The 18,228-nt window shown below is 44.4% G+C and overlaps 1 protein-coding gene across 2 annotated transcripts in view; it reads left to right on the top strand.

The window, feature by feature from the left end:
* The window catches only part of TGFA (transforming growth factor alpha), a 48,559-nt gene extending 34,583 nt beyond the window's left edge, over positions 1 to 13,976 (top strand). The window contains exons 4-6 of one of the 2 annotated variants that reach the window (XM_030551950.1): positions 849 to 998; positions 4,399 to 4,508; positions 8,557 to 13,976. In XM_030551950.1, coding sequence (XP_030407810.1) covers positions 849 to 998; positions 4,399 to 4,508; positions 8,557 to 8,564 — 268 coding nt within the window. In that variant the 3' untranslated portion in view covers positions 8,565 to 13,976. The remainder of the gene's footprint in view (positions 1 to 848; positions 999 to 4,398; positions 4,509 to 8,556) is intronic. The other variant, XM_030551951.1, reaches the window with a different exon arrangement.
* The last annotated feature ends 4,252 nt before the right edge of the window (positions 13,977 to 18,228 follow it).

Below are 18,228 nucleotides of genomic sequence, written 5' to 3'. Positions count from 1 at the left end.
AAGGAAACAACACGGGCTGGAGTTTTCAGAGAGAATGGAGCACCCACCTTCCCTTGTCCTTCATGGCACAAAGAGGGGAAAAAGTCAAACCCGGGTGCCTAAAGTTAGGCTCCTAAATGCATATTTAGTTACCTAAGGGTCTGTCTACACTGCAGTTAGACACCCATGGCCAGCCCACACCAGCTGACTGACTCACAGGGCTCGGACTGTGGGGCTGTTTAATTGTAGTGTAGACGTTCTTGAGCTCTGAGACCCTCCCACCTCACAGGATCCTAGAGCCTGAGCCCAGTTGTCTACACTGCAATTAAATAGCCCCTGCAGCCCAAGCCCTGCCAGCCTGAGTCAGCTGACAAGGGTCAGCCACAAGTTTTTTAAACTGCAGCGTAGACATAAATTACTAGCCTGATTTTTTTTCAGTGGTGCCTCCAGCAGGTCCCAAGACTTGAATGGGTATTTGCAGGGGCTCAGCATTCTAAAAGTCCAGCCTAAATAGATGGTTTTTGCAGGTCTGAAAACTTTTCCTGGGGGGTTGCAAGAAGCTGCTGGCTTAGTACATGCACAGGGCTTTACCTTGCAGGTTTTTGATCAGGTACAACTTATTTTGACTTCAGTGGGAGCTTTACCGGAGTAAGGGCTGCAGGATCAACCCCTTAATTGGCATTTGAAGTATTGCTAGCCTGTCACTGTCCCACTCTTTCCTCTCTGGCTAGGGGACTGAGGTGCCTAACTCCCATTGGATCTGACTGCCAAATGCCTTTTGAGAATCCCAATGACTGGATCATTATTTCTTGGGTACGCATGGGCTTTTGTGCTTTCTTCTTTAATTCTCATCTCTCGTCTCCTCACAGCTGCCATTCTGGGTTCGTCGGGACGCGATGTGAACACGCAGACCTCCTTGCAGTGGTAGCTGCCAATCAGAAGAAACAAACCATCACTGCCTTGGTGGTGGTTTCAGTGCTAGCATCCGTCGTCCTGATTGTGGCTTGTGTACTAATACAGTAAGTCTGCGTTACGTGCTGTTGTGGCCGAGCATACTACTTCTACTGGGTCTCGGTGAGATTCTGTTGATACATCTTAGCTGTGCATAAGCATCCACACAGACTCGAAGTCCCCTTCTGCCATGTATTACAGACCCATAGAAACGGGGCTGGAAGAAACCTCGGTAGGTCGTCTAGTCCAGTCCCCTGCACTGAGACAGGACTAAGTATTCTCTAGACCATACCTGCTTGTCCACCTGCTCTTGAAAACCTCCAGTGACAGAGATTCCACAACACCCCTAGGTCACTTTTTCCTGTGCTCATCCACCCTGATAGTTACTTAGGAAAAATTTTCCTAATGTCTGACCTAGATCTCCCTTGTTGCAATTTAGGCCCGTGGCTTCTTGTCCTGTCCTCAGTGATTAAGGAGAAAAATTTATCACTTCTTCTTTAGAACAACCTTTTACATTCCTGAAGACTGTTATCAGGTTCCCCCTCAGGCTTCTCTTCTCCAGACTAAACACACCCATTTTTTTTTTTTTCAATCCTTCCTCATAGGTCATGTTTTCTAGACCTTTCATCAATTTTGTTGCCCTCCTCTGGACTTTCTCCAGTTTGTCCACACCTTCTCAAAGTGTGGTGTGCAGAACTGGACACACTACTCCAGTTGAGACCTAATCAGAGCAGAGTAGAGCAGAAGAATTACCACTTGTTTTGCCTACAGCACTCCTGCTAATACATCCCAGTTCCACATAACACCACTACAAGCCTACATTTAATTCTTTCAAGTAGCTTCTTTAGTTGTTTCAGAGCCACAATTGGGAACCAGGAAGGAATGGATCCAGGGCATTTCATACACGGAATAATGTGAACCTCATAATGGTTGTTTACTGGTAGGATGTCTTGAGTGCAGTGCCGGGGAAAAAATTCTGTCTGAAAACCTGCTGACGTCTAAGGCTCTCTCTTTAAATGGAGGAACTGAAAAGCTAATTTAAAAACTAGGTGTTAGGTTCTTAACTCCATACAAAAATATGGGCCAAATTCACAGGTATAAAAGGGGGGGGCCTGTTATATCAATAAATGGATATAAGGGCATCCAAACTGTGTAACTTTTATACTGCAGGACTGGAAAAAGCTGTCAGTTACGTGAACTAGACTCCCTCAGATTCTTCTCTGAACTGGCCCTATGCATGTAGACAGTGGAAAATTGCTTTCATGGCAGCTGCTGACTCTATACCTGACCCTGCATGGTGCTGAGCCCCTGAATAGGATTGGACCTCTGTTTTTTTTGGTTTTGTTTTTTTCCCCAGCCAAAGTTGACGCCACAACTAACACGTGAAATAGTGCATGAGACGAAGCTCGTTATTCCATTTAATGTGCTAGTGAATGGAACTGTTGCAGGGGAAATGCAGACTGCTGCATGGCATGCTTAGAGGGTAGAAAGCTTTCTGGGTTCCTGTTGTGATACAAGAAACATTACTTGTGTGAATGCCCATGTGACGAAGTGGGACTGTTCTTAATGTTCTCTCTGAATACTGTGTAGGTGCCTCAGTTTCCCCGATGCAGTTCTTAAGTATCTAGGTGGTGGGATAAGGGGGTGTGATCGTTTCAGTGCCCGGGAGGGCCAGTGTAATGGTGTCTGCACAGAGAATGGCTGATGCCCTGTCTCCTAGCAACTGATGGCCTGGACACCTCCTGTGCAAAGGTGCCAACTGAAGGTGACCTCCTGGCCTGGGAAAGAGACAAAGGCAGAGGAGGGGATAGAGAGTTTCAGTCTGGAGCTGGCTGGGGAAGGGGAGGGAATCCCAGGCGAGTGTCTGGGATCCCTGGCCCCCAATATGGACCTGACTTGGGGGGTCCTGTTGTCTGTACCTGCAAGCTCTGTCTTGGCCTGTGATCCTGTCATCTAAATAAACCTTCTGCTTTACTGGCTGGCTGAGAGTCATGGTGAATCGCAGGAAGCTGGGGGTGCAGGGCCTTGTGTCCCCCCCCCACACACACACACACTTCTTGACAGCCCATTTTTGTGGATAAGTGGAGCTGCACAGAACAGCTCATCCCTATTGATGTAAAGTACGTCAATGTTAATTCTAAGGGCAGGTGGGCAACATACTTGTGCTGCAACATATGTGTACTGTTAAGATAACAATACTGTCTTCACTGTGTAATTTAAAGGAATAGGTAAGTGTTGCTGCGGTTGATTTCCCAACCCAAGTGGCTTGTGTTATGAGACATATTGCTTCATAGTCTCTCTGCATGTCCTAACTCTTCTTTCAGTTAGCTCTTAACTCCTCATTCACGATGAGATCAAATGAAGAAACCAGTCGGTACAGCTGCAATAAACCAGTGTTTGTCTTGCCATAATTGTCATTTTTCTCACGGCTGATATATACTTATAAATGTAAATAAATCTTTCAACAGCACATCAATTGGTGCTATTGGCTGCTGTGTACAATTTGTTCCAAATTTGAGGGCTTTTATCCCTTCCAGTTGTCTGAGGTCTAAGCCAGAGTTTCTGAGCACTTGTGGTTTATTTATCTGCACCTAGAGGCCCCAAATGAGATCAGGATCACACTGTGGTAGGAACTGTACAGCTGTGTAGTGCTAGTCAATATCTTACAATCTAGATAGATCAAGGGTGAGAGAGAAGTATTCTCATCACCCCCATTTCACAAATGGGGAAACTAAGGCCCTGGTTCAGGAGAGCATTTAAGCATATCCTGAAAATCAAGCACATGCTTATGTGCCTTCCTGGATGGGGCCAAAGACCGAGAGTAGGTGGCTTATCTAAGATCACACAATGAGTCTCTGGCAGAGGTAGGAATTGAATCCTGATCTCCTGAGTCACAGACCGGTGCCTTCATTGTCAGGCTGTCCTTCCTCTCTAGGTTTTTTCCTGTCTAGACTAGATCCTGAAAGATCTCATGGCACTTTTCCTAAGAGTAGGGTTTTGAGTCTCCAGTATCTGGTTCAAATTCCAGATCTCAGGTAACTAACCAGATCTAAATTCATTCCTGTGCATCAATGGAGCTACACCAGGGGTGAGTTTGTCCCATTTTTGCCTATATAAATTCCCCTGTTGCTTTGCAATTATTAGGCAATTCCTTTGTCCTTGCATCAAGACTCTCGTGTAGCGTTTGTTGGTGCTGCAGTAACACCTGTCATTTACCACCCTCAGTGGGGAAATTGCATTTCGGTGCTAAGCGAAGTGAATGCTGTGTGTGATGGACCGTGTTCTATTGTCAGTCTGCATTGGCATCTTCACTGAAGTCAGTGGAGCTTTTTGGGGTAGCTGAGAGCAGAACTAAGCCCAATATGTTTTGAGATGGTTATTGCTGAACAATAGAGACCTCTTCATTGTTGTGCACAAGCTTTTTGCCTTGTCTCTGTCCTAACACCCTTGCCCTTAATTGCATTTCAGCTGCTGTCAGGTAAGAAAGCATTGTGAATGGTGCCGAGCCTTCATCTGTAGACACGAGAAGCCCAGCGGGCTCCTGAAGGGGGGAACTTCCTGTTGCCATTCAGAGACAGGTAGGAGGAAAGATTGTCATACCAACGGCTTCTTTCCAATAGCTTAATTGGTTGGCCGTGGAGATGGAGATCCTGTTACGGAGCTGAGTTCCATTTAACGGGCGTCAGTAGCAGGCGAAGTCCATATGATCCCTCTTCTATTATTATTTAACTTGTATCTCTCCATACCCATGGATGATGCATGAAGCCTGGCAGTAGCTATTATCAGATTCTTCAAAGGAAGGTGCCGCCATCTTGATCAATACCCCGGGGACCTCTACAGCTAAAAGCATGAGCTGCTACAGCTTTTGAGCTAGAGAGTCAAGGCTGCCTAGCACTGGAGCAGACTCCTATCATAGGTGGATCAGGCATGGAGGCGGGCTGGTGTTGGGATTCCCACTGAGACCTTTTGTTTCCATTCAGCTGCCCAAGAACTCTGTTTGTTTGACTCCAGATTTTCGAATATTTTTATTTGGCCTACAGCAAAGCTGTGCTGAGTTGATCAGATTAAGCATAAGGGGTGGGCATAGAGCGTACCACACACCCAAAGTTACACACACAAGCTCTTCCTTTTTTATATACATATACACATTCTGTTGCATTTACTGTTTTGGGGATTGGCTTGGTTACTGCAGAGGTACCAATCCCTGTACAGCATGTTCTAGACACGCACTGGTCATGTATGACTTCCTCTTTACATTCCAGGCTTATTTTGCCCATTGTAAATGGTTCCCTGGGTGTTCCCCCTCATTTTAGCTAGTACAGACATTGCCTTTTATTGACCCATTAACCTAGCTTAGTTTTAGCATGGACATTCTGTTCCCAGCCTCCTGCTCCATTTACCTCCCTAATCTTGTCTCCCAAGAAATGAGGCCTCACCCACGTCTAATGACTCAAACTGGGCCTACAACCTGTAACACACTTACCAGGGGGTTCTATCTGCAGTAGGCAGTTATGGGAGCAGGATCAATGGGGTCCTTTTGGAGGTCACATAAGGTAATGTGAGCTTCGGTACACTTCATCCTTCACCATCCTCTATTAGAATGGTCCTGGTTACCCTTTGCAATGCATCTGAGATCAACCTTTCATGCATTTAACTTTTTTTATTGCACTCCTACCTTTTGGGGGGGAGGGAATAGGGGAAACTGACTTACCGGGTAAGTTAGAACTGCTGAGCAACTTTGCTTCTTAAGTGAATTTAGCTGACATCTCCAAGATGCCCGGTGACGATGCCTAGCTCTTATATAGCAGTTTTCATCCATAGCTCTCCAAGCTCTTTTGCAAAGGATGTCAATATCTTTATCAGTTTTACACATAGGGAAACTGAGTCACTGAGCGAGGGAAGCAACTTCCCAAGGTCACCTATCAAACTAGTGACAGAGCTGGGAGTTGAACCCAGATTACCTGAGTCCTGGTTCAGTGCCTAATGACATTATTTCACAGTATCTTAATGTTGCCATAAAGATGAAGATGTTTAATCCCCAAAGGATCAAAAGGAGGTGATTGTAAAATGACATTGGTGTAACACTGAATCAGGCCCCACTGGGTCTGGTCATGTGAATAAGCGTTACTGGCTTAGACCCCATGCTGAGAGAAATGCAAATAGTAAAGCACATAAAGAGTGAGAAGTAATATAATCTAATAAATTTAGTAAATCTTATTAAGGGCTTGTCTACATCAGAAAGTTGCAGCGCTGGTGAGGGAGTTACAGCGCTGCAACTTTGAAGGTGTACACATCTGCAGGGCACCACCAGCGCTGCAACTCCCTGTTTGCAGCGCTGGCCGTACTCCCGTTTTGTCTCGGGTGTAGAGGATCCAGCGCTGGTGATCCAGCGCTGGTAATCCAATGTAGACAGTTACCAGCGCTTTTCTTGACCTCCGTGGAAGGAGGAAGCCTCTGGTAATCAAGCTGGTTTCCTTTCCCGGTTTGCTCTCTCGGTCCCGGAGCCACCCAGCAAACCACAGGGAAGGAGACCTGCTTGCTCGGGGTTCCGGGACCGAGAGAGCAAACCGGGAAAGGAGACCAGCTTCGCCGCGGTTTGCTCTCGCGTTCCCGGAGCCAGCCAGCAAACCGCAGGGAAGGAGACCTGCTTGCTCGGGGTTCCGGGACCGAGAGAGCAAACCGGGAACGCCGCGGTTTGCTCTCTCGGTCCCGGAGCCACCCAGCAAACCGCAGGGAAGGAGACCTGCTTGCTCGGGGTTCCGGGACCGAGAGAGCAAACCGGGAAAGGAAACCAGCTTCGCCGCGGTTTGCTCTCTCGGTCCCGGAACCCCGAGCAAGCAGGTCTCCTTCCCTGCGGTTTGCTGGGTGGCTCCGGAAACGCGAGAGCAAACCGCGGCGTTCCCGGTTTGCTCTCTCGGTCCCGGAACCCCGAGCAAGCAGGTCTCCTTCCCTGCGGTTTGCGGGGTGGCTCCGGGACCGAGAGAGCAAACCGCGGCGTTCCCGGTTTGCTCTCTCGGTCCCGGAACCCCGAGCAAGCAGGTCTCCTTCCCTGCGGTTTGCTGGGTGGCTCCGGGACCGAGAGAGCAAACCGCGGCGAAGCTGGTTTCCTTTCCCGGTTTGCTCTCTCGTCCCGGAACCCCCCTTGAAGCCGCCCAACAGCGCTGCAGTGTGGCCACATCTAACACCACTTGCAGCGCTGGTTGCTGTAAGTGTGGCCACTCTGCAGCGCTGGCCCTATACAGCTGTACTAATACAGCTGTAACAACCAGCGCTGCAAAATTTTAGATGTAGACATGGCCTAAGTGAGGGAAGATTTCAAATGTGCAATGGTAGCTAAACAATCTTTGAAAATATCCCCCTAAATATGCAATTTCCCAAGTCTCCCTTTTTACAGACCACCTGAATTTATAGTAAAGCATCTTTTGAATGCTGAGTGATTTTTTTTTTCTTTTTTACACCCTTTTAAAAATTGATTTACAAACTGTTTGGCATGCCTATCTAGGGTTACTGCATCTGCATGTAGACAAGTCCGATTTGTAGCACTGAATGGGCATTGATTGCAAAAGATTTCCAATGACACTGGAATAAATCACACAACCTTTTTTAACATCTCTGAAAATACGTCTTCTGTGCTTTTGGCAGTTCGGTACAACGTATTCTTTGTCAGTGTAGGAGGCTTTTTTGCACAACACATTGCAATAACTTCAAGGTGACATATGACATACCGTCTAGGCAGGGGCCGCGGTTATTCTGAATCTTTTCCTGTTTTTCTTTGTCTCTGCTCTAATTATTTATCTTAGTCAGCCTGAATTATTCATTGCACTCACGAAGAAGACTGAGAATTATGTAGAAAGCGTGTACTCCTCTTATTGTTAGTCTTGCTTTTAGATTATTTGATCTATTTATAATGGCAGCTAAGGTGCCTTTATTTCTCCTGGATTTATATAGTGGTCTCCTGAGCTGTTTGTGGCTTTATCAGGTGCTACAGATTGTAGTGGAGATGTTGTTCTTTTCATCCGGTGAAGGAGAGACTTCCTTCAAGAAACAGGGAGCCCTTATCCATAGATCAGGCAGTGAAATAGCAATGTCATTTGAACGTGAACTTTTATGAATGAGCAAGAGTCAAGTTTGACTGGCTGACTGATTTTGATTGCTCAAATTAAGCAGCCTGATCTTCAGAAAGTGCTAAGCACCCACTCTCTGAAAATCAGACTGTTAAATGCCATAAGTTAGGCACCCAAAATCAAAAGTTATTTAGCCCCTCTGGGTTATTGCTGTAATGGAATTTCTCATGTGTTTAACCATGGAGGACAGGTCCAACAATGGTTATTGGCCAAGATGGTCAGGGATGCAACCTAATGCTCAGAGTGTCCCTCAACTTCTGACTGCCAGAAACTGGACAGGGGCTGGATCACTCAAAATTGCCCTGTTTTTTGTTAATTTCCTCTGAAGCACCTGACACTAGTCACTGTCAGAAGAAAGGATACTGGGCTAGATGGACCATTGGTCTGATCCAGTATGGCTGTTCTTATGACTCACTTGCCTTCTGATGCTGGACTAGAGCCAAATTATGCCCTCGTTTGCTCCCAAAGAAGTAGGTTAACCCTTGTGTGTTTTATTCTGCAGTGGTCTGAAGGAGAATTGGATCTGACCAATATATTAATTGCCATGGCCAGATGGGGACTACTGGAGTATAATAAAGGAGGCCTACCTCGTTCCAGAGAAGAACATTTTTCCACGGAAGAAAATGCTCTGGAGGGGACTAATATCAAGCATACGCTACATTACCTTGACTCTTCATATGCATCCTGTATTATATGCTGAGCTTTCAGAGCCTTGCCAAATCGAGGGCACCATCTCCACGGGGCTATCCAATGTGAAGCCATGAACTAATGAGTAGACCACATCTCCACAAGCATGGAATCTTAAAGACTGTTTTACGGGACTTCAGACTCGGACACAAGAGAACTGCACGTGGGTCAGCTTCATGTTTATGTAGATGTGACAATTTGTGTGTTTAGGGAGTAGGTTTGACACCAGTGATTGGAAAAAAAGTGTACAGTTCAGGTTGGAGATAGCTTATGAGAACATTCTGTCAGTATCTGTCCTGCTTTGAGACTTTATGGAATGTACCTGAAGGCTGGGTCTTTGGTTCATGCATTTGTTACATATTTGACTCGTTGGGAGGAGCGGTTGCAGTTCTCTCTTTTCAGAAGAGAGAACCCAGTCCTTTCGAAGGAACATTCTATCTGCCTGTGCTGCTGCTGCCATTGGGACATTCACCCTGCCAGATGAAATCTGGGGGGGAATACAGGACGAGGTGGACTGGCCAGGGTTATCCTGTCCTTTTCTGATGATATTCAATTTCTCTTCATCAGGAGACAAGTTGCAAGAGAAAAAGAGCAACGCTCGAGCCAGTGTGTGTGGGGATGTGTTCAAACCCCGCAATCTTTTGCATTTTAAACGTGATGGCAGAAAATATTCCAAGTTTTTGAGGCAGAAAAATGTGTTTGGGGGTTAAATATCTTTGGTGTTCTTGGAAAGCTGAAAAAATGGGACATGGAGATAACATAACAAAATGGCGGCCATTGGGGTGGTGGAAATCTAGGCATTTAGAGCCTGATCTGAAGCTTATTAAAGTCTTTCCAATGTCTGTAATGGGTTTGGATGAGGCCCTTAGACATGTGGCTTTTTTGCATTTCTTTATGCTCACTAGGGACTATTCAGAAGACTTTAGGAGTTGCTATGTTGTGACAGAAGGAAACCTAAGGCCTAATCCTGCAAACCCTTCCACACAGGAATAGATGTAAGTGAATAAGATAATGAGGTCTGATTTTGATCTTGCTTACACTGATGTAACTCCATTGGTTACTCCTAATTTACTCTAGAGTGAGATCAGAATCAGGCCCTCTTAAGTAAATGGGACTATTCCCTGGAGTATGGATTATAACTTGTAGGTAAATGTTTACGCACCCCTAGACTGTCTTTGAGTCTGAGAAGATAAACACACACTGTACATGATGCAATTGGATAACAAACTTGACAGTCCTACCTGTGAAATATTCTTCTGAATGTTTATCTGAAGTTTCCTATCAGATCTGCCTGGCAAAATACAGTCCTAGAACCAAATTCACTTCAGTGGGCATAAGTGAGGCCTATCCCTCCACTGATGTAGGTGAAATTTCCGAACAGGTGTAAGCAGGAGAATTTGGCCCTAGGTTTGTCCTGATAATTGAAGAGCATAATTTCACCCTTTTGTTTAGAAGCAAAATGTTACAGGAGGAATGCTTGCAACTTTAATCCAGATCCATAGTAGGAACAACATTTTGTTTATCTGTAGAAGATAAATGGGAAACAACTGCCTTATTGATTCACTTTCAAACTCTTACCTAAAAGAGGAGACAATCTTATGAACTTCTGATTTCCTATAATATAGCAACCTAATGACTGGCACCAGAGGAACTTTCAAAATAGATACATGAGTGATGATTTTCCATAATCTTAACAGAGAGATCAGCATCTTTAAATCCTTTGCCAGACCTTGCACCTTGACTCGGAGTCTGATACAGTCTTATAATGAACCTGATTCTATACCTGTTGAGTCCACTCCCCTTGATTTCATATGGAGATAGATTGACCCCCCTCAACCAAGATGGCTTTCATCAATCTCTGCCCACGATTTTTTCCCCTCACTCAGTTTAATTGATTTATTTTTAAAGCCGATTTGAAAAATTTAATTTTTTAGAACAGCAGCATCTATGTCTGAGAGGTGGATATGGATTATTCCCTTTGACAGTGAAGCTGCAGGCATTGCATCTTGAGGGTGTGGCAGCGTGGGGTGTAGTCTGGTCAATTTCTGAGCTGTACATGTTACTCCATCAGTGATTCTAGGAGTCTGTCAAAGAGGGGAAAAAACAACACATCTAATGTCCTGATTCTGTAGAGCAGCCTGATCAGCAAGCACTTAAGCATCTGCTTAAACTTTTTAAGCAGGTGCTTAAGCACTTTCCTGAATCAGGGAGTAACTTCCGAGTTACCCCCAGTTCTCTAATCTTCTAAAACATTAAAGCGCCCTCTCTTCTGTTGGCTCAAAACGACTAGAGAAGAAATATCTGAACTGAAGTGCAATATAACTGTCCTGCAGCAGCTCCATCTGAGATCCCTTAAATCTCTTTTGTAGGGAGGGACCCTATTGGTCTGTTCTTGGTTTCTGAGCACTTCGGGAAACTTGGAGCCAAATTTCCTGCTGGCATAAGTGGCCATAAATTCTACTGATATCAGTGGCACACTGACTATTTCTGTTTTTGGCAAATTCAGCCCTTAATATTGAAGCGTTGTTGCCGATGGCCATAATTACAAAGGTTGTATAAATAGCTTAGCCCTGCCTCTTAGAACACAGGCTTTAATGTCTAACATAGGGCTCCCAAGAAAAGTTCAACCTCATTTTTAGTGTCCCTTTTCACCTTTAAAACATGCAGAATGCTCCAGCCATGAGGAGTGGGGATGGTGTTTTTAGCGCACTGATGCTTTTTTAAAAAAATGCATTAAAATGTCTTTATGAAAGCTGTGCATTTAAGGCCCAATTCCACAAGGGGCCAAGTCCCTTATGTTGCCTCTGGCCAGTCCTCAGCACCCTGCAGGATAGTGTTCTCTCTCTCTCTCTCTCTTGTTTTTTATATGGGGAATAAGACTAAAGAATTGATTTCTTGTAGCCTAAATTATTTAGGCTTCTCTTCACGCCTTGATGCAGGTGCCCATTGGGGCTGCTATGCTTTATTTCACAAGATTTGTTCCTTTCTTAGGACCTGACCCTGCAACCAGTACCAACATACATGAGCAGAAGGATAGTTCTTGTGACTAACGGTTGGGCTTATAACTCTCTGACCACCCCACGTTGTCCTCAGACCTTCCAGGGACGTTCCTTCTCAGGAAGATGTGTTGCCGTTAGCGTTGGGTGCACCCCAAGAAGTTCTCATAGGAATTCATTCAAAAGCCTGGGTCAGATTTGCCTTGTGGATGACATTCTGATGCTCTTCACTGATCCCTAATGGCAGTATGGTTTTAAGCCTGACTGCTGCTTTAACATCCCTGCTCAGATGTTTTGCATATTAAGATGGCACTAACACACAGGTATCTGATACTCCACTAGGCATGTCTCTGCTACGGGCAGCACTATCCCTCCATATTACCTAGAAATGTATTGATGGGCAAGAAGCTCGCACATGCCTCCTGAGTTGACTCACTAGTGGGAATGTTCATGCATCCATTAATTTGACCTTTTAAAAACCAGGGGGAAAGATCCTCAGCTGGTGTGAATTAACATTTCTATTCACTTAAATGGAGCGATGCCAGCTGAGGATCTAATCTAGGTTTTCAGACACTTTCCAGCACTGAATCCTTGCCTCCCTTCCCAATCCCTGCCTCCCCATTACACCCCACTAAAGAGCAATTAGAAAGGGCCATGTGTATATTCTATCTCATAATCCATTCCATATCTGCTCCTTGCAATTATCTGACCTTCCAGGATCTGATTTTTAAAATGGTGATGCTTTTAAGAAGATACCTAGATATTTAACTCAGAAAGTGGGATCACATGTCATTAATATGGAATGTACTTTTTAAAAAAAATCATTGCCTAGTTGAAGAGGGATTGGGAAGGACGGGGGAGAAATAAAGGTTTGTGTGACCAAGGATATTAGGTTCACAATTTAAAATGAAGATCTGAATTCCTCTTTTTTCTTTCCCCACAATGGCTTTTCCATACACATAAATATAGACAGTCTATCCTGTGCCATGTTGCAAGCTTTAAATTAACTGAAACTGTTCCAGAATAAGAGATTTAAAATTATGCTTGTTCCTCGACTTTTTCTTTACTGTTAAAGTTGCAATGCAAGGAGAGGGAGAGCGAGGAGATCAAATAAATTGTGGGTTTTTGACGGTAGGAAAACAAAAAGCTACAGGCTGAATCTTTGCTGTCACTGAAATCTAGGGAAGTTTTGCAGTTGACTTCATTGGCACAGGGGTTCAGCTCTGTGGTTCTAAGGCAATCTGGAATTGTCACAAAAGGGTCTCGTTGAATGTAATGTTGGAAAGATGAGCACTTCTGGTGACTCAACACATGAAATCCTGGCCCCATTGTTTTGCCCTCGACCTCCGTGTAGCCAAGATTTCAGCCTGAGTGTTTAAGTACAAAAAAAAAGACAGCCTGGCCTAGATCGCGCTCTGTAAGACTGCTGCGAATTCAGAGCAACTCTGTTCATGAGGGAGACATTTTAAAATCCGTGGGGTTAATCCAGATTTAACAGCAAAATTAGGGTCTATATAATTTAACTACAGCAAAAAAAAAAAAATCTCATTGGAGCTGGCATTTCAAGATCAATAAATGTGATTCAGTGGGGGAGATGAGGGGGATTTTTAAAGTCACAGAGGGTGGATAGGTGCCTAATTTCCACAGAAGGTCAGTGAGAGTTAGTTGGGCACCCAACTTCCACATGTGCCTTTTGAAAATCACCCCACTTTTTGGAACATTTTTTGCACGTATAATGTGTGCTGTTTACCCAGTGTCCCTGGTGTTCTGACAAATTGCCTAAAATGTGTAATTTGCATATTTTCCCCCCCAATTTTGGATATTTTTACCAAAAAACCTACTGGGAGTGCTATTCATTTTTTAAAATGATCACATATTTATTTAGTCTTGAAATTTTATGGCACTAGGACAGAAATACCACCTCATTGCAGGGACCATGCTTATCTGAGACAGATAGTATCTTTATTAATAATAAAATCAGCTTTAATTCTAGGAAACTTCCTCCAGCTGGTACTCTAACCTCCAGCTGAATTGTTAACCTTTTTTAGTCTCTAAGTTTATTATAAATAACCAACCTGAAGCTTTTTTTAGTCATGGTTACTCTGTCATCTGTATATGTTGCACTGAAAAAGTTAATATTTAATGTTTTAATTTATTTTGTGTGGTTAAATTAATTTTGATTTCTGTACTATGTGATTGGCTGTTTTCTCTTTAATACCTGAATTCTAGTTACTTAGAGTGATAAAGTACACTTTTTTCAGATTTTTTTTGTTGCATTTTTATTGATTTGAAGAGAACTCCCAGAAACCTGAGGATTACTTAAAACTTTGAATGTTCCTTGATCCCAGAATGAATGAATTTTCTGCTGTGGTGTGAAAATATTAAAATACGCTGTGAGGGATTATTAGACAAGAGAATCATGGAGATAAGAGATTCTAAAGCTCTTTATCAGCTCGTCTGTCCAATGGTTCTCAATCTCTTCCTTGCTTGTAACCACTGTTACATCAGTAAAAATAGCTTCAAGCTCCCATCTAGGCATACAGAAAGTTAGCTCTAGAATTCCTCTTGAGATAGCATCCTTGAGATTGAGAGCTCTTAGTCTACTGCAGGTGCCTGCACAATGCGAGATTGTTCCTTACAGTATAATACTCGGTGCCTCTGTTCACTCCAGTTTAAAAAGACCCAATGTTACTGCACCATTTCCTCCAAGACACTAGTCTGCAATGTAAGGGCACCATCCTACAAGTACTCTTGGTCATAGCTCTTTATACCATGAGTTTGAGTCAGTAAAACCATTCAGTGGGTTACATTCAACCATAAGCATTTTTCCATTTTTAAAAAAACCAAAACTCAATTCAAAGCTCTTCACAATTAATTGAAAACAGGTCTTTTAAAAAACAAACAAAAAAACCCCAACCTTTTACCTGTGAAAAATGTTGAGCAGCTCAACTAAGATAAATTGTAATCCAGCAAAGCTGAAGTTTGGTTGAGCAGCTGCCCAACGTGGTGGTCCTTTTTGGACACCGGTTCATGTTCAAAGGTAAGCCTCGCTGCTTAAGGTCGACACTCTTTTTGAGATGCAATCTGAACAAGCTCCATGTTTCAATTCCAGATTTAGGTTATGGTTTGGCACTGGGATTTATTCGAGCCAGTTTGCAAAGGTTGGTGCAATCCCTGGGAAGATAACACAAATTTTTATTCATATATCTCTTATTGGAATATGATGGAGAAGAAAACATGGATGGAGGTAGCTGTATGTAATTATAGAATCATTGTGAATGATGGTAGGGTAGGAGGGCAATTGAAAATCGATTAGTCACTGGCTTAAATTGGGTGTAATGCCACATTGATTGCCCATCTGCACTGCTGCTAGTGAGTGAGTGTCACAAATACCAGGCTCTATCTATCCACAGCGGACATGAGTTTGTTACAGCCCCTGGGTAGAAAGCACCTTGGTTATTTAGCCTGAAGTGTAGCGGTTTATGCTTTTAGCTCTGGAGGTGCCTAATTCAGTCCCTTCTGAATCCGCCATCATAGTTGCACCTGTGTAACTGAGTGCAGAATTTGGTGCACCGAGTACAGGCCAAGCTTATCCCCTGAAGGTCTGTCTACATGTACGCTAAGCCTGGGCTCTGACTCCGTTTTGAGTCCAAGCCCCCTGCTTCCATCCAGCTAGCTCCTGCAGTGTCACTGAGCATGTTCCATACAAGCTGAGCAGCAAATCTGGGGTTGGGGGTGCACATGGGTAGGAGAAGGGCTATAACCCACAAGAGCAGGCTGAACAAAATGTCATCATGGCAAATGTCATGCTAGTTCTACATTGTCTGGGGGGAGAGGGTGGGTTTGGTTGGGAGGCAATCAACTACAGGAAAAGTGAAGATGGGGTGGGCACTGAAGGGAAGCGGGTGTGGGGGGGAAAAGGGCAGGAGAGCAGAGGGTGAGGGGCAGGTGTCGAGTGGCGCTGAAGTGAAAAGAATGGGAGGGAGAGGGTTGGAGCAAGCAATGCAGTGAAAGTCTGGTCAAACTTTTAACAAGTTCTCTGAATGTCCAAAGACGTTGGCTGCTTCTGTAGCTTCCCCTACGTATTGGAGTCCCTGGTTGGTTCTTCCCACTGTTTTCCTCCAAAGATGTCATTTTTTTTCCCTTCTGGGTTCTGACTGAGGATAGCGTAGACTTGTGTCAAAAACAATCCACAGGACCCAAATCTGACAAAATAGGGTTTGAGACTTCTGGTGTGTGTTCTCCAAAACTGTGTGTGTGAGACTTTCCCCTGATCCACAAATGAATCTGATCCAAACATCTCTCCTTTCCACAGAGAGAATTCAAGATCTGGATCCAAATGGTGTGGTTTATCACCCTGCTCTAAATGCTCTTCAACTGAAATACACCAATAAACAAACAACTGTGGTTGCTTTTCAATCTTCTACTGTAGCAACTTCATTTACAAGGAATGATCCTTGTTCCTGGTGAAAAGAAGCAGTCCTGGTTCTGTGCGGCTATTTAATTACATAGACAAGGTGGGTGAGGTAATATCTTTTATTGGATCAGAAGTTGGTCTAATGAAAGACATTACCTCCCCCGCCCTGTCTCTCTTACATGCTGGGACCAACACTGCAAACAATGGTATATACAATTAACGTGGGTGAGGGGTTAGCTGGCTTAGGAAAGCAAGGACACAGCTTTTCACAGCTCAATGACCATTCGATCTAGAATTGGGGTGAGTGAGTTTTTCATTTTGTTTGGTGCCCTCAGTGAAATGGATTGAGGGTCTTGCTCTTCTCCGTAATTGTCTAATCTCCTTGTCTTAACTGAGAGTTGCAGTAGTAAGGCCAAGACAGAATTATCCTGGGATTATGGTTGTATATAAATAATAACTAGCCTCTCAACCCCTGGAGGTCAGTCCTTGCCAGTGCAGGTGACATCTGTCCTTGTTGAATCTCTAAATACAAAATGGAGTTCAGATATTGGTGTCTTGCTGATGCACTTTTTAAACAACCTTCAAAAGTAGATGAGAATCTGGAGGCCTCATTCTTGGCCTGGCTTTTCTCCTCTTTGAGTTGTTTCCCACGTTTGCTAGCAGAGCCTGTTTCGAAGAGATACTCATCACAAACCAGCCCACACCATTTTGATGGTGCTTAGCCTTTATGGGTGTCAAATAGGTCTTGCTCAGCCAGCTGCCTTCTTGGCTTGCAAGGCCATGAAGAATGATTGTATAAGAGGCAGCTGGCTAAATTATAGCCTCAGTTGTTGTTTATCTAGCAGTAGCACCCAGGATCCCTAGTCCTGGACCAGCACCCCATTGAGCTAAGTGCTCTACAAACAGGTGAGGTAATTTGGCGGGGATTGTTCAGACAAAATGATTGTAATGGGTCCTTCTAATCTTAAATCCAATCTCCTTCCTTAGTCACACCCTCCAAGGGGGATGTGATCACGTACAATCTGATCATAATGAAGAACGTTTCTATACACTTCTAATGAAAAGTTGATCTGTTTTTCTTAGGGTGCATCGACGGTGCAGCTGGGCACATGCTTCCCAGAGTGAGTAGACAACGCCCCCCAACTTTGTTCAAGCCCGTGCACTCAAAATAGCAGAGTAGCTGGGGGGTTGCATGGGCATCGGCTCGGGATCACTCTGGGTGGGTTTGCATCCAGGTGACTAGCCCTACCTGCCACCCATGCTACATGGCTATTTTCAACGTGCTAACACAAAGAAAGCAAAGCGTGCACCCAGCTGCAGTGTAAACGTACCAGTGAATTCAATGCTGGTGGAATGTGGCAAATGACCCCAGAGCCTTGCAGGAAGAAGTCCTTTGCTTAGCTGTAGTGTAAGTATCAAGGCCATAACTGCTTCTTGCGCTAGAGCAGATCCTTTGGGAAGACAGCCATTCTTCATTTAGAGAGACATAGGAATGGGGTGCCCATCACATCCCTCACCACAAAGGCAGGCTGTCAAGGTTAGAGCCACTTGAATGGGAGAAATCTGAACCCAATGCATCCAAAGCAGGACCATACAACCCGGCCACCAGCTTACATGTGGTGGAACTTGAGCGTGTCCCATTTGGAAAGCCATCCGGTTGGGACAGAAACGCTCTAAGTGATGCAGGGAGTATCTTTGATGGTTGCTTTGAATACATCTTGTTACTTATGGTTGTCTACATCAAGGATTTTGGTCTCAGGATAGTGCAAAGCCCCAGGATCGATGCAGTGCATGGGCCTGGCTGGTCCAGGGAGAAGTTACATTGCATCATCTGTACTTTGCACAGGTTCAGTGCTGCTACACTAATGTAGACAAGCCATTATGTCTTTCAGTCACAGGTTAACCCATGATGGCAAACGAAATAAGGACAGCTGGGACATTTAGACCTAGCCTGGGGGCAAGTTTGTAGCTGGGGGTCTCAATCTTTAAAAGAGAGACTAGAAAACAGCCTGATTTCTCATAACAGTGACTTTTCTCAGTTGGCAAAGCCAGCCCATGGCTCCCCAGGAATTCT

This window comes from Gopherus evgoodei, chromosome 2, assembly GCF_007399415.2.
Source record: "Gopherus evgoodei ecotype Sinaloan lineage chromosome 2, rGopEvg1_v1.p, whole genome shotgun sequence".
Lineage (NCBI taxonomy): Eukaryota > Metazoa > Chordata > Testudines > Testudinidae > Gopherus > Gopherus evgoodei.
The sequence above is the reverse complement of the archived record's forward strand: the minus strand, read 5'-3'. Positions and strand labels throughout refer to the sequence as shown.